At 40.9% G+C, this 22,569-nt stretch overlaps 1 protein-coding gene across 2 annotated transcripts in view; it reads right to left on the bottom strand.

Annotated features, from left to right (window-relative positions):
- The window catches only part of LOC115166133 (IQ motif and SEC7 domain-containing protein 1), a 189,555-nt gene that overhangs the window by 123,869 nt on the left and 43,117 nt on the right, over window positions 1-22,569 (bottom strand). For both annotated transcript variants that reach the window (XM_029719864.1, XM_029719855.1), the window contains exon 2: window positions 6,384-6,413. In XM_029719864.1, the coding sequence (XP_029575724.1) occupies window positions 6,384-6,413 (30 nt within the window). The remainder of the gene's footprint in view (window positions 1-6,383; window positions 6,414-22,569) is intronic.

Here is a 22,569-nt window from a genome sequence, read left to right as displayed (position 1 = left end):
TTCTGTCTTACTGTGGTCACCCTGTCACAGACATGTCCTGCTCCCCTGTTGATATAGCCCTGAGGTTCAAATGCAACATTATTCCAGGTCTGTGTAATAGCTGTCCATCTAAGATTTACCACTCGCCCTAACCGAGGTCACTTCATGTGTGAAGTGCTAAAACATTATCTGAAAGGTGAAATTCTGTATAATTGCACATTCATTCAACTACCATCATCACATCATTATGCTACAGTATGTACATGCTACAAAACATGACAGTGGTGTCTTCATCAGCTACTGATGTTTTAACACATGATAAGGCGGCATTGGCCTGAACATGAGGGACCAGAGCCGGTGCATTGTTCTCTCTCCTTCACAGTAATAACAGTTCGGTTTTCTAATCCCTCTCTATTTCAGTCCACATCTCCCTGCTGAGAATGACAAGGGAATGAAAAGCCACTGATTCTGTCAGGCCTCATTGCAAAGCGCTTCCAATGAGCCTCTACAGACTTGGGGTGGCAGGTAGCCTAGTGGTTAGAGTGTTGGGCCAGTAACCGAAAGGTTGCTGGATCAAATCCCCTGGCTGACAAAGTAAAAATCTGTTGTTCTGCCCCTGAACAAGGCAGTTAACCCACTGTTCCCCGGTAGGCCGTCATTGTAAATAAGAATTTGTTCTTACTGACTTGCCTAGATAAATAAATGTAAAATAAAAAGGCAGGCAAACAAGCAGGCAGGCATCACCACATTGAGCATGGTTATAGGCACACAATAATGTGACTATTGTGGATAGTCGGGTTAATATAATAGTTTGTTTAAAACGTTTACCTGCTTTGCAAGAAGAACAATTCCCCTAATAATACTGTTTTCATAACTAATGCCATTCTCTGCATTCTGCCATAATCAGTTTAATATTGAATTATTAGTGTGCATGCAAACATACTCATTGTCAATCCACTTTGGACCCATATTATTCCTCCCCATGTCACAGGAAGAACCTCATTCTGGAAAACAGAACGAAAATGAATAGCTACTACGACTGGAAGCTATATGGATGTTGTATGATCAAATAGTTTCATAATAACAATGATAATTGGATTCAATCTAGAGAGATGGTAGAGACGGTAGAGAGTTGATCATTACTATGCATTTACCTGCAGTTCCTGTGTTTTGGAAATCGTAGGATAATGTAACTACCCTTTGTTAAACACACACAAACATACTTATTTGCACTCTGAAAAACAGGAAGTGTTATTCAAACATTTATCACTCTTGGATGAACATTGCTTTCATTCATCCCCAGCCCTCGTACTGTACTGAGTGTCTGTCTGACTGTGACTGCTGGTGATCTCTCCAGCTCCCTCCAGCTTATTGTTCCCTGCTAGTCAGGGTTTATGAACGAGTGCTGCTTTACACATCAAAACCAGGTCATTGAGGCTGTTCTGAGGCTGTTCACACCAGCAGTCAGTCAGTCTCTCACACTGCTGGCTCCTAATCACATCTGAATGAAGCCATCCATTTTGATTAGCGGAGAAGGCCAATTAATCACAGCCATGTTATTCTTCGCTCATTAGTTCCTCTACACGTCCGCTCACTGTCAGCTACAGTACCTCACCTCAGAAAAGAAAAGCCAAATCCTCAGGTACAATGACTTTTCCATGTTTAATGATAGCGAGAGCTAGCTAACTAGGTATGTAATGCACAAGATTTTAAACAGCCAGGCTCAGTTTAGGTCATGGTGTAGCTGCATATTAACATGCAAGAGACTTGCAATATGACTATGACCCTAGTGAGTGTCGCAGGAGAGTGGTACCTCAGTGGCTGTGGAGTGGTTTTGAATTTGAAGAGCCTGGCTTACTTTGAGCTTCAGTATTGTATATCAAAAGGGAAAGACTAGGGTCTGTGATATTGAGCACTGTTTGGGTCTTTACGTGTCAAAAAAGATACATGTCAAATAACACTATTTGATGTGCCAAGTAAGCTTGTTGACCATTCAGGACCTGAATGTGACTGCACATCACATAATAATTTAACACGTTCATGAATTTTGGACATAGTGAATTCACATTGATTACACCATCACCATATTTCATAGCGATTCACCGATATGTATGCTATGATTCTGGTAAAGCTTTTTTGGGCGCCTCCCGCTGCCGCACGAGGCAGACACACACTTCCCTAAGCTCTCGGACAGTGCTGGTCAGAAAAAAGCTAGTTAGTTGTTGGATGCAAACAATGTTCTCCTCCAAAAACACAGCAAAACAACAATCTGTTTCAGTTAGCTAGCTAACTAACGTTATAGCTACTATCTAGCTAGGTGTCATCATCCAAAATGCTCCTAATTTATAAGACAGTTTTTGTATTTGGGCAATGATCCCATGCTTAGTCATGCTTATAATGTTAGCATGGGGCAACAGGGCTAGGTGCTGTAGCTGGCTAACTTGTTTAGTTTGTTATCTAGCTAGCTGGCAGGCAGAAGCAGCAGGATCACCTTCCTATCTCCCCTGCCTCTGAGATGGTTGCATGTCAGGGAGAATGTTGGACTACCAAGCTAACAATTTTTATCCTGCTCATTTGATCCTGATCTTATTTCAAATGCTCACACAGACATTTTCCCATTCGATCGAACAAATAATGGCTTATTACCAACGCGGTATTTTAAACACATTGTGACTGGTGTGTGTGCTTGTTTGCAGATGTATTATTTACAGCTTTGACAGTGCTACTGACCGTAGTGGTGACACTTGGCTTGCTAATGCAGATTCACCGCACACAACATTCTAAAATATAATTTTGTTATTTGACAAGTCAAATTATCAGTTTATAAGACGCGTCAAATATTGTTATTTGACTTGTATCTTTTATCACACTCAAAGACCCAAACAGCATCCCATACTGTGAGGCTGTAGGCCTGTGCTGGTAGTCTTGGGACTGTATAAGTGCTGAACGTAGTGGTGGATATTGAACCAATTTCACTCAGCCGGACCCTAGTTTTACGTATTGATGTAGAAAGACTATAGACATATACACAATGTGAATTTCTGTCTGGGGAGTGTATTAGCAGTGGTAGCAGTCGATGCATACTAGCTCTTGGATGACTAAAAGTGTAGATGAAATAGCGGCTGCTACTGTAGTTATGATGATTGACACTACCCGTGTGTGGATAAAGGCTTAATTAGCGGGATGGGTTATTGGCCAGTTATCTCAGAAAGCCTGATAGCTGATTGAATAGAGGCCCAAGTCTCTTGTGTTTCACAGTTTGAGTCCCTGGCAGACACGCAGTATCTTCAGTACACTGGCTCTGCTGGCGATGCTGCTCAGAGGGTGAGCACACACACACACACACACACACACACACACACACACACACACACACACACACACACACACACACAAAGACAACGAGAGGCAGACACCTCTGGGGCTCAGCCCTCTCTTTCACCTTCACCTCAGTAAGAGAGGACAGCCAGTACGTAACGCAAGTGGCCGGAGCGCAACAAATAACATGGGAGGAATGAACAGAGATGGCCTGAATCAAATGTACAGTTGAAGTCAGAAGTTTACACTTGGGTTAGAGTCATGAAAACTCGCTTTTCAACCACTCCATACATTTCTTGTTAACAAACTATAGTTCTTGCAAGTCGGTTAGGACATATACTTTGTGCATGACACAAGTCATTTTTCCAGCAATTGTTTACAGACAGATTATTTCACTTATAACTCATTGTATCACAATTCCAGTGGGTCAGAAGATTACATACACTAAGTTGACTGTGCCTTTAAACAGCTTGGAAAATTACAGAAAATGACATCATGGCTTTAGAAGCTTCTGATAGGCTAATTGACATCATTTGAGTCAATTGGAGGTGTACCTGTGGATGTATTTGTGCCTCTTTGCTTGACATCATGGGAAAATCAAAAGAAATCAGCCAAGACCTCAGAAAAAGAATTGTAGACCTCCACAAGTCTGATTCATCCTTGGGAGCAATTTCCAAATGCCTGAAGGTACCACGATCACCTGTACAAACAATAGTACGCAAGTATAAACACCATGGGACCACGCAGACGTCATAACGCTCAGGAAGGAGAAGCGTTCTGTCTCCTAGAGATGAACGTATTTTGATGCGAAAAGTGCAAATCAATACCAGAACAGCAGTAAAGGACCTTGTGAAGATGCTGGAGGAAACCGGTACAAAATTATCTATATCCACAGTAAAATGAGTCCTATATAGACATAACCTGAAAGGCCACTCGGCAAGGAAGAAGCCACCGCTCCAAAACTGCCATAAAAAAGCCAGACTATGGTTTGCAACTGCACATGGAGACAAAGATCGCACTTCTTGGAGAAATGTCCTCTGGTCTAATGTAACAAAAATCGAACTGTTTGGCCATAATGACCATCGTTATGTTTGGAGGAAAAAGGGGGAGGCTTGCAAGCCAAAGAACACCACCCCAACCGTGAAGCACGGGGATGGCAGCATCATATTGTGGGGGTGCTTTGCTGCAGGAGGGACTGGTGCACTTCACAAAATAGATGGCATCATGAGGAGGAAAATTATGTGGATATATTGAAGCAACATCTCAAGACATTAGTCAGGAACTTAAAAGCTTGGTCGCAAATGGGTCTTCCAAATGGACAATGACCCCAAGCATATTTCCAAAGTTGTGGCAAAATGGCTTAAGGACAACAAAGTCAAGGTATTGGAGTGGCCATCACAAAGCCCTGACCTCAATCCTAAAGAAAATGTGTGGGCAGAACTGAAGAAGCGTGTGTGAGCAAGGAGGCCTACAAACCTGACTCAGTTACACCAGCTCTGTCAGGAGGAATGGGCCAAAATTCACCCAACTTATTGTGGGAAGGTTAAGTTAAACAATTTAAATGCAATGCTACCAAATACTAATTGAGTGTATGTAAACTTCTGACCCACTGGGAATGTGATGAAATAAATAAAAGCTGAAATAAATCACTCTATTATTCTGACATTTCACATTCTTAAAATAAAGTGGTGATCCTAACTGACCTAAGACAGGGAATTTTTACTAGGATTAAATGTCAGGAATTGTGAAAAACTTAGTTTAAATGTATTTGGCTAAGGTGTATGTAAACTTCCGACTTCATCTGTATATCAACAGTGGTGGAAAAAGTACCCAATTGTCATACTAAAAGTAAAGATACCTGAATAGAAAATAGCTCAAGTAAAAGTCACCCAGTAAAATACTACTTTAAAAGTCTAAAAGTATTTGGTTTTAAATATACATAAGTACCACAAGTAAATGAAATTGTTGTACTTATGTATCAAAAGTAAAAGTATAATTATTTCAAATTCCTTATATTAAGCAAACTTGGTGTTTTCTTAATTTACAGATAGCCAGGGGCACACTGCAACACATCATTTACAAAAAACGCATTTGTGTTTAGTGAGTCTGCCACATCAGAGACAGTAGTGTGTGAATTACTTTTGGGTGTCAGGGAAAAGTAAAAAGTACATTATTTTCTTTAGGAATGTAGTGGAGTAAAAGTTGTCAAAAATATCAATGGTAAAGTAAAGCACAGATACCAAAAAACGACTTAAGTAGTACTTTAAAGTATTTTTACACCAATGTATATCAACAACACAAACTCAGCTCCTCTAGGGTTCTCTCCATTCTCAGACAGACAACACTTGAGAGGCAGGAGGAAGAGTGTAATTCACCATCTGCTTAACAGGAGCATATGTGCTGCTTACCCAAGATATTACATCTATATACTATGGAGAGAAGGAGCTGGAGACAACTGGGTTTATTTACTAGGGACTGGGAAACAAAGCACCTCTACTCAACATGCCAGTCATGTTTTCCAGCCCTAGGCACATCACATCAATGATGTATGCTTATTCCAGCTTTAAATCACTCTACTGCTTCACATTTACTGAGACACTCCCATATAAATCTCATGCCACAGTGACTGTATACGGAAACTAAAATACAACAGTTAATTGTACTCAATGCAGTCGTGGGTTGCACTCAACACAACCTCAATGCAACCTTGGGTTGCACTCAACACTCAAACCCATAATTTTCCCCATCATAATGGCAACTAGTGGACATTGAGAGACGTCATCAGCACCTAGCTGCTACTATCATCACCTGAGGACAATCACTCATGTCTCTGCTACTGTAGCATGTTTTATCACAGGGTCCGTCAGCTATAGACTGGAGAATGTAGGACATCATGTGTTATCTAGAACCAGAACCTACTCAAGAGAGATCGGTGGGCGGAGAGAGAGCGAGAAAGAGAGAGAGAGAGGGAGAGGAAGACAGAGGAAAACAGTGACCAAGGACACTCTTTCTCTGTGTGTCTTTCTCTGAGTTAATAAAGTGCTACCTGAATACGTGCATTACATCATGAGTAATGATGTACATACCTGACCATTCTGGAGCTGTCACATTCAGATCTGAAAAACAAAGAGGCAATAGATTACTGTGTTAATATAAATTAACTTACAATGAATTGATTAACTGACATTCAATACTAGCGCACAGTATATGGAAAAATCGAATTGAAACAATTAATCAAGGACGATATGACAATATAAATGACTAGCTATCTAGCTTGGTTTCTTCATTCAGTCAGTGATTAAGTATAGTGTTATATAAGACATATTACAGGGACCCTGCAGCACCGAGCACTTTGCTAAGAGATGCCAACAATAGAAAAGACCAAACTGAACAGATAAGTTAGGCCAATTACACGGAAACTGAATTACACGGAGAATCAAATTGTTCCCTTTAAAATGTATTCCAAAAATAAACCACTGATTTCAAAGTTTAACAAATCATACAACACATTATTAAAAATGTACATAAGTATTCAGACCCTTTGCTATGAGACTTGAAATTGAGCTCAGGTCCATCCTGTTTCCATTGATCATCCTTGAGATGTTTCTACAACTTGATTCGAGTCCACCTGTGATAAATTCAATTGATTGGACATGATTTAGAAAGGCACACACCTGTCTATATAAAGGTCCCACAGTTGACATTGCATGTCAGAGCAAAAACCAAGTCATGAGGTTGAATGAATTGTCCATAGAGCTCCGAGACAGGATTGTGTCGAGATACAGATCTGGGGAAGGGTACCAAAAAATGTCTGCAGCATTGAAGGTCCCCAAGAACACAGTGACCTCCATTCTTAAATGGAAGAAGTTTGGACTCTTCCTAGGGGGGGAAGGGCCTTGGGAGAAGGAGAAGGGCCTTGGCCAGGGAGGTGACCAAGATCCTGATGGACAGTCTGACAGAGCTCCAGAGTGCCTCTGTGCAGATGGGAGAACCTTCCAGAATGACAACCATCTCTGCAGCACTCCACCAATCAGGTATTTATGGTAGAGTGGCAGAGGGAAGCCACTCCTCAGTAAAAAGCAAATGACAGTCCACTTGGAGTTTGCCAAAAGGCACGTAAAGAACTCTCAGACCATGAGAAACAAGATTCTGTGGTCTGATGAAACCAAGACTGAACACTTTGGCCTGAATGCCAAGCGTCACATCTGGAGGAAACCTGGCACCATCCCTACGGTGAAGCATGGTGGTGGCAGCATCATGCTGTGGGGATGTTTTTCAGCGGCAGGGACTGGGAGACCAGTCAGGATCGAGGGAAAGAAGAACGGAGCAAAGTACAGAGAGATCCTTCATGAAAACCTGCTCCAGAGCGCTCAGGAACTCAGACTGGGACCTTCCAACAGGACAACGACCCTAAGCACAAAGCCAAGACAACGCAGGAGTGGCTTCAGGACAAGTCTCTTAATGTCATTGAGTCGCCCAGCCAGAGCCCAGACTTGAACCCGAGCGCTGTAATCGCTGCCAAAGGTGCTTCAACAAAGTACTGAGTAAAGGGTCTGAATACTTACGTAAAATGTGATATATATTTTTTTCAAATTTGAAACAAAAACTATTTTTTGCTTTGTCGTTATAGGTTATTATTAAGATGAACGTAACAAAATGTGGAAAATGTCAAGGGGTTTGAATACTTTCCAAATGCACTGTACCAACAATACCACATGAAACAAAGAAACCAAATTGAAATCCCTGACAATATATCTTACAACAATAATATCAATAACAATATTTGCAAAGAATACAACGCAATTAGATCCACATTCGATTGGAGAGATAACAATATCCCCACCGTGCCACCATGCTTATAATGATAGAGGCATAGCTCCCGTTGGCCACAAGCTGTGCTGGAATGGAGCTCCACTTTTCTTTTAGATACTCCAGAGAACCCAAGACAAAGCTAGTGGTTAGAATTCCTCATTTCAACCTTTAGGTAACAAAAACAGTTTTACAAGGTCTGTATGGGAAGAGGATAGTGCTCACTTCTTGAGGGAGGGTTTCAATTAATTTGGGGGTGTATTGTGACCTAGAATGAACGTGGAAAATACATTGGATTTGAAAAAAAGTAATCAACCAGTACTGTACCATGTGTGATGTCCAAACTTGTTAAACATAGACATCTATAATTGTTTTAGATTTGGTCTGGACCAACCAAATGTGGTCTTGTTTCGGGGCGGAGCTCATTACAATAATAGCCAGTGCGTAGAATAATAACCAAATATGCAAAATAAGGACATTACATATTTCTACCTTTGTGTACCTATTCAGGATACATCACCATGAAGAGAATGATATTCGTATCCATAATTATGCATTCTGTATAGTACAGATCAGGGACCCGTAATTCCGTTACCGGATGTAAATCCACTTCACCTACTGTAGGTCGCTGACACCCCATTCCTTCTGCAGACATCTTTGAATCTCAATTCAGAAACCGTGGTCTCATAAAAAAACTGAGCGAGATTTTACCGTAATTCTGTTACCAAATTTTGCATCTGCACAGTTCTTCCAGTAAATGTGTTTTTGTGAACATTTGTGTAAATTATTCAAAGTAGTCCTTGTGCAGAGTACTATGGTTTGTAGGCTGGGTAATTGCCAGGGACCTCATGATACGATATTATTACGATACTTTGGTGCTGATATAATACGTATTGCGATTCTCACGATTCTATATGTATTGCGATTCAATACTGTGATTTTATTGCATTTCGATGTTCCAATCATATTGCTCACCATATGTCTGCTGCAGAGGGACAAGCGAGACATGAGAAAACACGTTTTGATCAGTCATGTAAAATAAAAAAGTGCTGAAACCAAATTGCCTCACTATTTCAAAAGAAGATGGAGAACAAGCTAATGTTGGCCTTAGTTCCTTGTCAATCATTGGTGAAATTAGCAATCAGACAATATCTTTAAGTAAATCAATCATTCATTTATTAATGCAGTTGACAACAGGAACATAGCACGCATGTTTCCGAGTAAGTTCTGCAAATTGTTCTGCACTGCCTATGTCATTACCTTCTACTCATGAGACCAAAACCATGCCTACACAGCTATATAAAACAAGAGTTTTAGTGTTATCTAAAATAGCAGTAAATGTCCACTCCCCAAGTTGATTTATAGTGGAATGTCTGACTAGTCTCTAATCTCTTACACACCCCTACAGAGTTCTGTCTCAGTCACACATTTCTCAGACAGTTTCTTTATAAGAGGCAGAGATTAGAAAAGACTGTGGAACAATATTAAACCTTTATAATATATATATTGTTCATCTGTAGTCTAGAACTCTATAAATGTAACGAGGGAGGGGTCTTATAACCCCTCCCCTTCTATTAATACAACATAAGCATAATCAATTATTATAATACATCAAACATTTGGTTCAGCCCCTATCATGACCCCAAGGTGAACCCCCGACACTATGAAGGAAACATACTGGAGTTTTGGTACAGGTACAGACGACAAGCACAAAACAAATTGCGATATTGTCAAAACAATATCATCAAAAATAATATCCCGAAGTGTAACTATCTATTTTTTTCCCATCACTAATGGTTTGTTAAACTTTGAAACCAATGGTTTTTGTTTGGCATACATTTTAAAGTGAAAAATGTGAGTCAAAGCGTAATTCCATTAACGTGAAATTGCACAAATGCCACTCTACCGTTAAGGGAAACTGCTCTGTACATGGCTGTTCTCTGGAACACAGCACTCCGGTCCAATATAGCTACATTTATGTGCACACTGATCGCCTAGCCATTTTCCCCTCACACGGAGTACCTTCCTCGGCATTTTCATTAATTATGAATGGACAGGAAATTGCTTGAGTTACTTACTGAAAGGGATAGTTATGGGGGGGGGGGGGGGGGGAAAGAGTCCATCTCGAGGTGTCATAAATCCCCCCCAACGTAAAAAATATTTTCACATGAACCTCCCTTTGTACTGTAAAACAAAACAAAAAACACAAATAAGAACTGTAGTGACCCTGTGTTTATAAAAGTCGATATCGACTTTGCCACTTCAGCGTGCTTTTCACAGTCGATGCCACGCAGGGCTACAGGCCAGAAGGGTTGAGTGTTCACCGACCACCACGGATGAGCTCACTCTACCTGCCTGTATCTTTACACTACGATCAGACCCGGCTGCAGACAATGATCAGCTAGGGGGCAAATCCGATTTTCAACATTCTGGTGCTATATATTTAGAATTATATAAAATATATGCACCAACAGGTTTCTGTGCCAATGCACCAGACAACCAATAAGAAAAGCATAACTGCATACCGATTACCAACTTTGGGACACCACAATCAAATAGACTATGTCAATCTCAACAAACAGAAAATAGATCCCTCCCTACCTTATATCCAGTATCGAAGGCTTGGCATGACAATCTCTGAATGTCATTCAACTTTTGGTGTTTTGTAACAGATAGTGGTCGATGTCCGCGGTTCTAAAACATCAGTGCTCTGTTGAATTGGCGCCTTTTCCTTGACCATGTTGCTATGTGCATATAGCAAAGTTGATCAGCATATTGTTGTTGAGAACAATGCGGCGGGAGCAGCAGTGGAGTTAGGAGACAATAAAACAGCCCTTGCCTTAATTGTCTAAGAAAAGTGAGGAAAGACTAAACCAACTTTTTAAATGTAACCTTTATTTAACTAGGCAAGTCAGTTAACAACAAATTCTTATTTACAATGACGGCCTACACTGGCCAAACCCGGACAATGTTGGGCCAATTGTGCGCCGCCCTATGGGATTCCCAATCATGGCCGGTTGTGATACAGCCTGGATTCGAACCAGGGTGTCTGTAGTGATGCCTCTAGCACTGAGACGCAGTGCCTTAGACCGCTGCACCTCTCGGGAGCCCTTAATCATCTCTATAGCCTAACTGTTAAATCTGCCTGGCTTTATAAATCATCCATATATACTGTATCTACAGGAATAAGACAGATCCTGCTTAAGTTGCCTGTTTGAGTATTCGTTTAGTAGCTTACTGATTCCGTGGGCACCAAGCCTCACGCAACCACATGTCAAATAAACAATTTCACAAATGTGGCTGTTTTTAATCTTTGCTATGCTGTAATAAAGGCTTTACACTTTTTTTGTCGTTAGAAAAGCCTCTCTGGTGCTATTTATAATTGATTTAGTGTTGTTTACACTGTTCCGAATTGTCAGAAAAATTATATTTATAATAATAACAACCCTCCTTTTTCTTGATCTCCTCCTTATTGTTATTATTACTATTATGATAATCATCATTATAATAACAATTAATATCATCATCATTAGTAGGCTTAGTATTGCAGCCTTGTATAACCCCCATTGATCTTTAGGCCTAAAAACGCATCCTGTTCACTCTTAATACCGTAACTTAGGCCTACTTATATTTCAATACTTCTATAGGCTACTGTATCAATCATTCATTTGTTCATTTCATCTCACAGCATGCGAGCCATTCGTGATTTGAAATGCAATCAAGCATTTTAGTTTTATAAAATAACAAAGCAACCCTTGAATAATTAGCATAAACAGTAAATAAACTGTTCCATTTCAGAAATTGCATTCACAAATTAATACACTGTTTTTAGTCTTTGCTGTAATAAAGGCTTACAACAGACTCTCTGGTACACACTTGTAATTTATTTAGTATTGTTTACGTTGTTCCAAACAGCACCTGTTTGGCAATAGCCCAATATGCATGTAGCACTTGCTCCTTACTTTCTTTATCTCCAGTATTTTCCACAACTAGTCAAATGTATTACACCCATCTGACTTCCCCATTACCTCCTGAGCAATCAGTAAACATTCCCCCATTTTGAGTTTATTTGTCACGTCCTCTGCATCCATTTTGCTGATACGGTGTTCAGAGTTTGTAATAACAAATTAATTGATGTGATTATGATATACTATTAGGTCAGACCCTATTGGTCATGTGCATGTGATGCATAAAGAGAGCAAGGGTTGGGGGAATAGGGAATGTTTTCCCTAAACAAATGAGGGATTTCGGTAACAACATTTTTCAGTCAGAAATGGCTATAATTATGTTGCAGCTTCAGCAGCACAGACAGCGCGATAAACACTTTTAATGTCCTGTGGTAGTCGCTGCAGCAGGGAGGAGAAAGAGACAACGGGTGCAAGTCACACAGTTGCTCGCTGTATGTTGTTTTAACACAGAGCAGCAAATCTGAGCCCTGCCCTTCACAATCAAATAAATTGTGGTCGGACCCCCTCTCATTTGTGTGTTTTAATTATTTAATCAAACCGTGCGCTTAAAGCATCAAACAAGCTCAGTGCATGTAGCTGATTTTATTTAAAAAATATACAGTGTCTATATATGGAAAAATAAAAGTTAAAACATTTCGACCAATCGATTGGTCTAAAGAAGGGACCATTTTTTATTTGTTGGGGACAGCCCTAGTTAGGTTGTAGGTGCGGGAGGAATAGCCGCTCGGATCAGAGGAGGCAGAGCGCACATTAAGCTTGGAAAAATGATGATCTGCAACAGACAGCATATCTCAGTATCAGAAGTAAAAATACAGATTGGCTTGCTACTGTGCCTTTCTAGACCTTATAAACTGTCAAGAGTAGAGTAGACCTACAACAGATCCAAATGGAATGAAAAGTTAAAATCACAGAGCTTTTGTGCAGTTATTCAAATTTTCACTGCAGTTTACAGCCTAAGTAGAGTTTTGTACTCAAAAACAATAATGCAATTATTCATTGCATTGTGATGTTGTAGACTACTTTAGGTAGGATCATTTTATTGTCCCTAAACAAGATCAATAGGGGAGTTTTTTGAGCTGCGTGTCTAAGGTCTTCAATGTTCTTTCATGCGCAACGATGTACCTGGACTCTCCCCTGCACTGCCTATCACCTATTCCTCTTTGTTCTTATGGATTTATATTGAAAATTGGTGCAGCTTTTAATTATTTTACGTGTAGTATAATTGCTAGTTAGCCTATTGCAGATCTGGACAAACGATCCACCTACCACTATGGTCACTATGAATGGTGGATAGAAGGCAAGATAGACCGGCTGGTAGACTTATATTGACCTGTGGTATAGTAAATGTGCAGAAAAGCACAGTGCATAAGGGAAGTACTAAAACACCTTGATAGGGGTGCATGCAAGCAGATGAGGAAATGTGGCACGAATGGAAGAAATTATAGTAATACCTGCAAAACAGGGAATGAAAACCAGGGAAAAAAATGCACAACCCTCCCCAAAGCAACAAAAATAAAGTTAGTTAAGTCAACCCTCCCTCACCACAGTCATTTTTGAAAGTTGAGCTGAGCTGCAGAAAGAAAACCTAATTATGTGGGAAGTTGAATTGTTGACAGAGTAGATGGTGGTCCTTTGGACATTTAGATCTTTACTGTTGTTTTCAACAGAACCATCTGGATTCTCTCTGGGGCCGAAGATTCGCTGCTGGCTACCTCTCAACGCTATACCATCCCACATGGCTACCTCACCTCCCGTTCACTCTTTCTTTCTCCCATTTCCCTCTTCTCAGAGTACATAGGCAACAGAGGAACAGCAGAGTATTCTCTCTCAACTTAGCATCTGCTCTGTTCCATAGATATCAGATCAAGGAAGAGATAGAGAAAAGTACTTAAACTTCTATATGGGTCTCTCTTTGTGTATTTGTTTAATCCTCTGCCAAACAGTCAGATCCCACACTAGAGAAACTAGCACAGACAAAAATGTGATATGACTGCTGGCATATAGTGCTGCTGGTGCCTTCCCTCGCTGTTGTTGTCAGCACCTGACGAGCAGGCTTCAACCAATCACTTTAAAATCTGATTAAGACCAAACTTTAGCTAACAAAAATGGTCCAGTGAACTCATTAGGGCAGGTATTCCCATCCCCAGGGGTATGCGCCATGCCGTCGGGGGTACGCCAAATAAAAATGAGATTCACATAAAACATAACACACACACACACACACACACAGTTGAACTACTCTACAAATTTCTTGTTAACAAACTATTGTTTTGGCAAGTTGGTTAGGACATATACTTTGTGTATGACAAGTCATTTTTCCAACAATTGTTTACAGACAGATTATTTCATTTATAATTCACTGTATCACAAATCCAGTGGGTCAGAAGATTACATACACTAAGTTGACTGTGCCTTTAAACAGCTTGGAAAAATCCCAAAAGTGATGTCATGGCTTTAGAAGCTTCTGATAACCTAATTGACATCATTTGAGTCAATTGGAGGTGTACATGTGGATATATTTCAAGGCCTAGCTTCAAACTCAGTGCCTCTTTGCTTGACATCATGGGAAAATCAAAAGAAATCAGCCAAGACCTCAGAATATTTTTTTTTGTAGACCTCTACAAGTCTGGTTCATACTTGGGAGCAATTTCCAAAAGCCTGAAGGTACCACGTTCATCTGTACAAACAATAGTACACAAGTAAAAACACCACGCAGCCGTCATACCGCTCATGAAGGAGACGCGTTCTGTCTCCTAGAGATGAACATACTCTGGTGCAAAAAGTGCAAATCAATCCCAGAACAACAGCAACCTCTTCAACCTTGTGAAGATGCAGGAGGAAACAGGTACAATAGTATCTATATCCTATCACGTCCTGACCCTTGTAGGAGGCCATTTGCCATAGTAGAGCGGTCAGGGCGTGACAGGTAGTTGTGTTGGGTGGTTTTGGGTTTTCTGTTTATATGTGGGGTTTTTCTAGTATTCAATTTCTATGTTTTGTTTTCCAGGTTTTGGCCGGGTATGGTTTCCAATCAGAGGCAGGTGTCTTTCGTTGTCTCTGATTGGAAGCCATACTTAGGCAGCCTGTTTTCCTTTGGGGTTTGTGGGTAGTAGTTTTCTGTTTTGTATACGTACCTGACGGAACTGTTGGCTGTCGTTTTGTTATTTTGTTTGAAGTGTTATCATAAATAAAAGAAATATGAGCACTTTACACGCTGTGCCTTGGTCCCCTTTCAACGATGACATATCCACAGTAAAACAAGTCCTAAATCTACATAACCTGAAAGGCCGCTCAGCAAGGAAGAAGCCACTGCTCCAAAACCGGCATAAAAAAAGCCAGACTACGGTTTGCAACTGCACATGGGGACAAAGATCGTACTTTTTGGAGAAATGTCCTCTGGTCTGATGAAACAAAAATAGAACTGTTTGGCCATAATGACCATCGTTATGTTTGGAGGAAAAAGGGGGAGGCTTGCAAGCCGAAGGAACACCATCCCAACCGTGAAGCACGGGGGTGGCAGCATCATGTTGTGGGGGTGCTTTGCTGCAGGAGGGACTGGTGCACTTCACAAAATAGATGGCATCATGAGGAGGAAAATGATGTGCATATATTGAAGCAACATCTCAAGACATCAGTCTGAAAGTTAAAGCTTGGTTGCAAATGGACAATGACCCCCAAGCATACTTCCAAAGTTGTGGCAAAAAGGGAGACATACTGGAGTGGTAACATGCGTTCAAGCAGTTGCTCCTGACACCACTCGGGTACACTGCAGCATCCACCGAGAGGCTCTTGCTGCCAAGGGAATGCCTGACAGCTTGAAAGACTTAACTTTGTTAAAGCAAGGCCCCTGAACTTGTGTATTTTCTGCACTACGCAATGATATGGGCAGCAACCATGTAACGCTTTTACAACATACAGAAGTGGGCTGGTTATCAAGGGGCAAAATATTGACACGTTTTTTTAAATTGAGAGACGAGCTTAAAGTTTTCTTTACTGACCATCATTTTCACTTGTCTGACCGCTTGCATGATGACGAGTTTCTCACAAGACTGGCCTATCTGGGTGATGTTTTTTCTCGCCTGAATGATCTGAATCTAGGATTACAGAGACTCTCCGCAACTATATTCAATATAGGGACAAAATTGAGGGTATGATTAAGAAGTTGGAGCTCTTCTCTGTCTGCAAGGACAACACACAGGTCTTTCCATCATTGTATGATTCTTTGTGTGCAAATGAACTCAAGCTTACGGACAATGTCAAATGTGATATAGCGAAGCACCTGAGTGAGCTGGGTGCGCAAATGGACGACACAAACAACTGGATTCGTGATCCCTTTCATGCCCTGCCTCCAGTCCACTTACCGATATCTGAACTAGAGAGCCTCATCGAAATTGCAACAAGCGGTTCTGTGAAAATGTCATTTAAATCAGATGCCACTGCCAGATATCTGGATTGGGCTGCGCTCAGAGTATCCTGCCTTGGCAAATCTCACTGTCGCCCTTTGCAGCCACGTACCTATGTGAGAGTGGATTTTCGGCACTCACTAGCATGAAAACTAAATGCAGGCACAGATTGTGTGTGGAAAATGATTTAAGACAGAGACTCTCTCCAATAGAACCCAACACTGCAGAGTTATGAGCATCCTTTCAAGCACACCCTTCTCATTAACCTGTGGTGAGTTATTCACCATTTTTGATTAACAAATAAGGTTTTATATGTAAGATGGTTAAATAAAGAGCAAAATGATTGATTATTATTATTTGTGCCTTGGTCCTATAAGAGCTCTTTGTTACTTCCCACAACCCGGGTTGTGACAAAAACTCACACTCATTCTTATGTTTAATAAATGTATTGTATAGCGTGTGTGTGGCAGGCTTACAATGATGGCAAAAAACAACATTTGAGAGTACGCTGACCCTGGTGCTTAGAGGGGGTACGCTGCTGGAGGTTGAATGTTTGAAGGGATACGGGACTATAAAAAGTTTGGGAACCACTGCATTAGGGCAAATTCCCATCACATTCACCATTGAACCTGTTCGACCGGAGCAGAGCAGTGACATTGGGTCAATATGATGTGCTGAGATTCATTGACACACATAGCAAAACTCCCATGCATTGCCAATTATTGTAATAGTGATTGGTGTTCATACTAACCATGTACCAGTGCAGCATGATAGGCATGCAGACATCACTGAATAACCAAGAGATCCGATTGAACTATGAACCCCTAAATACCTTGTGGAATGAGAAATTAGGGATGGACACGGTTATTCTCATATTTGAATATCCTTATGGACGTTAGTACTATTCAATTACTTGGGAGTTTTTTTTCAGGCTTTTTCTAAAATTAAATGCAATTATCTGTGACATTGCAAAATAGCCTACAAGGATACACCATTACATTCTAAACAGTTCAATTTTTTTTTATGAGTGTGCCCCTTTAAAAAGATGTTTCACATGTGTAGCTTGTTATTGTTGGTCAATCAAAGTGGCGCTATACAGTCAGAGAATGTACCCACCTTTTCTCCCCAATTTCGTGATAGTTACGATCTTGTCTCATCACAGCAACTCCCCAACGGGCTCGGAAGAGGCGATGGTTGAGTCATGCGCCCTCTGAAACATGACCCGCCAAGCCGCGCTGCTTCTTAACACCTGCTCGCTTAACCCGGAAGCCAACTGCACCAATGTGTCGGAGGAAACACCGTTCAACTGACGACTGAAGTCAGCATGCAGGCGCCCGGCCCGCCACAAGGAGTCGCTAGAGCACGATAGGCCAAGGAAAGCCCCAAAGCCAAACCCGGGGAGAAGTGGGAGATTATGAATCAATGCAAAGGGGAATTGAAATTATGTAATTAAGTTGGCTAAATGAGGAGAAGGCTACAATGATCAACCAACAAATAGGCTGTGGTTTCATGTGAATGGAGTTGTTGTAGCAATTGGAGGGAAGCACAGCAAAATACAGTAGCTTCAATTAGCCTTGCTACTTTAGCTAGCTAGCTGGCTACTGTAGCTAGCTTCTTAATCAGATGGTATGATAGATAGACAAACTTGTTGCCACCATAGGTTAACTAGAGCAAGTCGGATTGACTACTTTCTCTCTCCTCCCCTGCATGCCACACACAACGGCCCCTGCTCCTCACTCTTTAACAGGTGTGCCTGTTAATTTGTGGAATTTCCTTCTTAATGCGTTTGAGCCAATCAGTTGTGTTGTGACAAGGTAGGGATGGTATACAGAAGACATCTTTTACCAAAAAGAGCTAACTTCCATATTATGGCAAGAACAGCTCAAATAAGCAAAGAGAAATGACAGTCCATCATTATTTTAAGACATGAAGGTCAGTCAATTCGGAAAATTAAGAACTTTGAAAGTTTCTTCAAGTGCAGTCGCTATGATGAAACTGGCTCTCATTAGGACCACCACAGGAATGAAAGACCCAGAGTTACCTCTGCTGCAGAGGATAAGTTCATTAGAGTTACCAGACTCAGAAATTGCAGCTCAAATAAATGCTTCAGAGTTCAAGTGACAAACACATCAACATCAACTGTTCAGAGGAGACTGTGTGAATTAGGCCTTCATGGTCAAATTGCTGCAAAGAAACCACTAGTAAAGGACACCAATAAGAAGAATAGACTTGATTGGGCCAAGAAACACCAGCAATGGACATTAGACTGGTGGAAATCTGTCCTTATGTCTGATTATTCCAAATTTGAGATTTTTTGTTCCAACCGCTGTGTCTTTGTGAGACGCTGAGTAGGTGAATGGATCTCCGCATGTGTGGTTCCCACTGTAAAGCATGGAGGAGGATGTGTGATGGTGTGGGGTTGCTTTGCTGGTGAAAATGTCAGTGATTTATTTAGAATTCAGGACACACTTAACCAGCATGGCTACCACAGCATTCTGCAGTGATACGCCATCCCATCTGGTTTGCGCTTAGTGGGACTATCATTTGTTTTCAACAGGAGAATGACCCAACACACCTCCAGACTATGTAAGGGCTATTTACCAAGAAAGAGAGTGATTGAATGCTGCATCAATGACCTGGCCTCCACAATCACCCGACCTCAACCCAATTTAAATGGTTTGGGATGAGTTGGACCGCAGAGTGAAGGAATAGCAGCCAACAAGTGCTCAGCATATGTGGGAACTCCTTCAAGAGTGTTAGAAAAGCATTCCAGGTGAAGCTGGTTGAGAGAATGCCAAGTCTGCAAAGCTGCCATCAAGTCCAGTATTTCTACTTTGCACACTCATCTACTGTCAAATCTACCATTCCAGTGTTTAACTTGCTATATTGTATTTACTTCGCCACCATGGCCTATTTATTGCCTTTACCTCCCTTATCTCACCTCATTTGCTCACATTGTTTATAGACTTATTTTTCTACTGTATTATTGACTGTATGTTTGTTTTACTCCATGTGTAACTCTGTGTTGTTATATGTGTTGAACTGCTTTGCTTTATCTTAGCCAGGTCGCAGTTTTAAATGAGAACTTGTTCTCAACTTGCCTACCTGGTTAAATAAAAGGTGAAAAAAAAAAAAAAAATTCTATATATATATATATATATATATAGGAGTCTCTATATGCTCTATATACATATATATATATACACACACATATACATATATATATATACACACATATATACACATATACATATATATACATATATACATATATACACACACACACACACACACACATATACATATATACACACACACACACACACTTAACGTAATGCTCTAAAACCCTTTCAAAGGGAAGGCTGCAGACAAGGCCTAGGCAATAACAAGGACACTTAAGAAAGTCTTGCCAGAATGGCACATTTAATGGAAGAGCGATGGAAAGTGCAGTACTTTGTATTGTGTGTTAAAACATCATCCATTTATATTCTAATTTAATTATATTGCTTTATATACTTGTCTGGGTGAAGGGGTAGCTGACAATTTTACAGGCCTCAAGACTATAGCAACAATATGCAAGTGCTTTGGAATAACTCCAATAATACATGACATTCAATTGTCAGTTTATAGACCTCTTCCGGAGACAGTGGTGAAATGTATGCACCTTTGATAATACAGATTTAGGTTTTTAATACTGCATTTATGAAAATAAATGTAATCCATAGCACAAAATAATTATGACGCATATTTACAAGAGTAAACTTTAAAATACCCAATTGCCAGTGTGATTTAAATGCACACATACAGTGCCACAGCATTTCCATACTACGAAATCATCCATGTCAATAGTGCCTGAACTATGGCCACTATAACATGCAGCCAAATAAAGAAAAATCTCTAATGCATACAAAAAAAAGGTGGGAATGGGGACAGAAAGCATGAGGATTAATCTTTATGTTTGCAGTGTAAACATTGTTCTATACCAGGCTAATACATTCATCACAGGAAGGTTTGGAACGAAAGCCGAATCTATCATGGTTTTAGGATTATGGTGATCGGGCTGGCACTTTACTACAGAATGTGATTTACACTCTTTCCTTCTGCATTAGGCCTTACAACAGCTGCAGAGGTGCATTCCAGCACCCAATTCAATAATTTATGAAGTGCCAGATCCCATTGGAGCTATCATTCTACATGACGACCTTTACAGGCTCCCTGATTGGTAGCCGCCCTATCCCTTCTCATTAAGAGTCCAAATCTCCTGTGGCATGGGGAAGATTTCAATGCAGCTGCTTCCTTGAAACCTCATCTCCCTATCACTACTCTCTCTTACACTCTCTCTTTTTCTCTATGTCTTACTCTCGCTCGCGCATACCCTTGCGCTCGCACTCTCTCAGCTTCCTCTCCTCTGCCCTGGCTAGGTCCAAGCCGGACAGGAGACTCTCTACTTCCTTAGAGAGTCAGGGTAAGGGAGGACAGAACAGTACAGGACAAGACAGAAGGGAGCACAACACCACAGGGCTCAAACTGCTGACTCAACCTTTATCAAATCTGCCTTCTGCATCAGTAAGCGCAACTGGACACGACTGCAGAAGTGCACTGGACGGCTCTTTTGATAATGGCTCCCTGCTTTGCTTAATTTACTTATATTGGCACACTGTCTTTAAAGGTCAAATAGGGGGTGCTTATATTTGTCCTGCTTCACACATGTACAAGTGTGTAACCTGTACAAGTGTGTGGAGTCACAGCCAGGGACCAGGGATTATTGACAGCAACCCCAGAGCAATTAGAGTTAAATGCCTTGCTCAAGGGCAGATCGGCAGATTTTACCTAGTTGGCTCGGGGATTCGACCTTGCAACCTTGTGGTTACTGGCCCAACGCTAGGCTACCTGCTGCCGTTTATGTGCTGCACATCCACCACAGACCCCGGATCCACCTCTCACAATACAACAATGAAATCATAATTTGTGAGAGAAATCAATCTTTTGATTTCTTTTACTTGAACTGAATGACTTCAAACAAACCTAACGGTAATTCCACAGTAACGGAATTGCGTTCAGACTAAGATATTTAACTTAGAAATGTATCCCAAACAAAAAACATTGATTTAAAAGTTTAACAAACCATACAACTCTATTCACAAGGATAATATTTAAAAATGTACACAGAAAATAAACATTTACTGGATGAACTGTGCAGATGCAAAGTTTGATAACAGAATTTCAGTAAAATCTCCCTCAGTTTTTTGTGACCCCGTTTTCTAAGATTCAAAGATGTCTGCAGAAAGATTGGTCTGTCAGCTATGACATGACACCTTTTGGTTATTGAACTACAGTAAGTGAAGTGGATTTACACCCGGTAACAGAATTGCATTAACAGAATTTAATCATGGATCCCTGATCTGTTCTACACAGAAATGCATAAATATGGATGTGTGTGTCATTCATGGTGATGTATCCTACATAGGTAAACTGCACTCTACTCTATTTTACTGTACTATACTCTCCGCACTAGATGCCGGACAGGACCAAATCTGAACCAATCATGGACATCTATGTTTATGTCAAATCAAGACTGGTCTAGACCGTACATCGGTGGACGTTGAGATTATGGCCCGTACCAAAAACCAGAAAACAACCTCTGTGGAAGTTGAAATCAAGGCCAGGGCGGACTGACCAAATTACAACTACTTTTCAACATCCATGGACGTCCAAGGTTGGTCGGTGCTCACGTCCCGTGTGGCTCAGTTGGTAGAGCATGGTGTTTGCAACGCCAGGGTTGTGGGTTCGATTCCCACGGGGGACCAGTACGGAGAAGAAAAAAAAATGTATGAAATGTATGCATTCACTACTGTAAGTCGCTCTGGATAAGAGCGTCTGCTAAATGACTAAAATGTAAAATGTATGCCATTTACAGTAAATGGAAAAAGAGGGGGCGCACGGGTAGGTGTCAGTAAGAGCCGAGAGGGGTGACATTACCTGGAGAGAGAGAAGAAATAGAAGAGGCAAGAGAGAGAGGGAGGGCTTGTCCAGACTAGGGCTGTGGCGGTCACGATATTTCGTCAGCCGGTGATTGTCAAGCAAATAACTGT

Source organism: Salmo trutta, chromosome 28 (genome assembly GCF_901001165.1).
Source record: "Salmo trutta chromosome 28, fSalTru1.1, whole genome shotgun sequence".
Classification (NCBI taxonomy): domain Eukaryota; kingdom Metazoa; phylum Chordata; class Actinopteri; order Salmoniformes; family Salmonidae; genus Salmo; species Salmo trutta.
The sequence above is the reverse complement of the archived record's forward strand: the minus strand, read 5'-3'. Positions and strand labels throughout refer to the sequence as shown.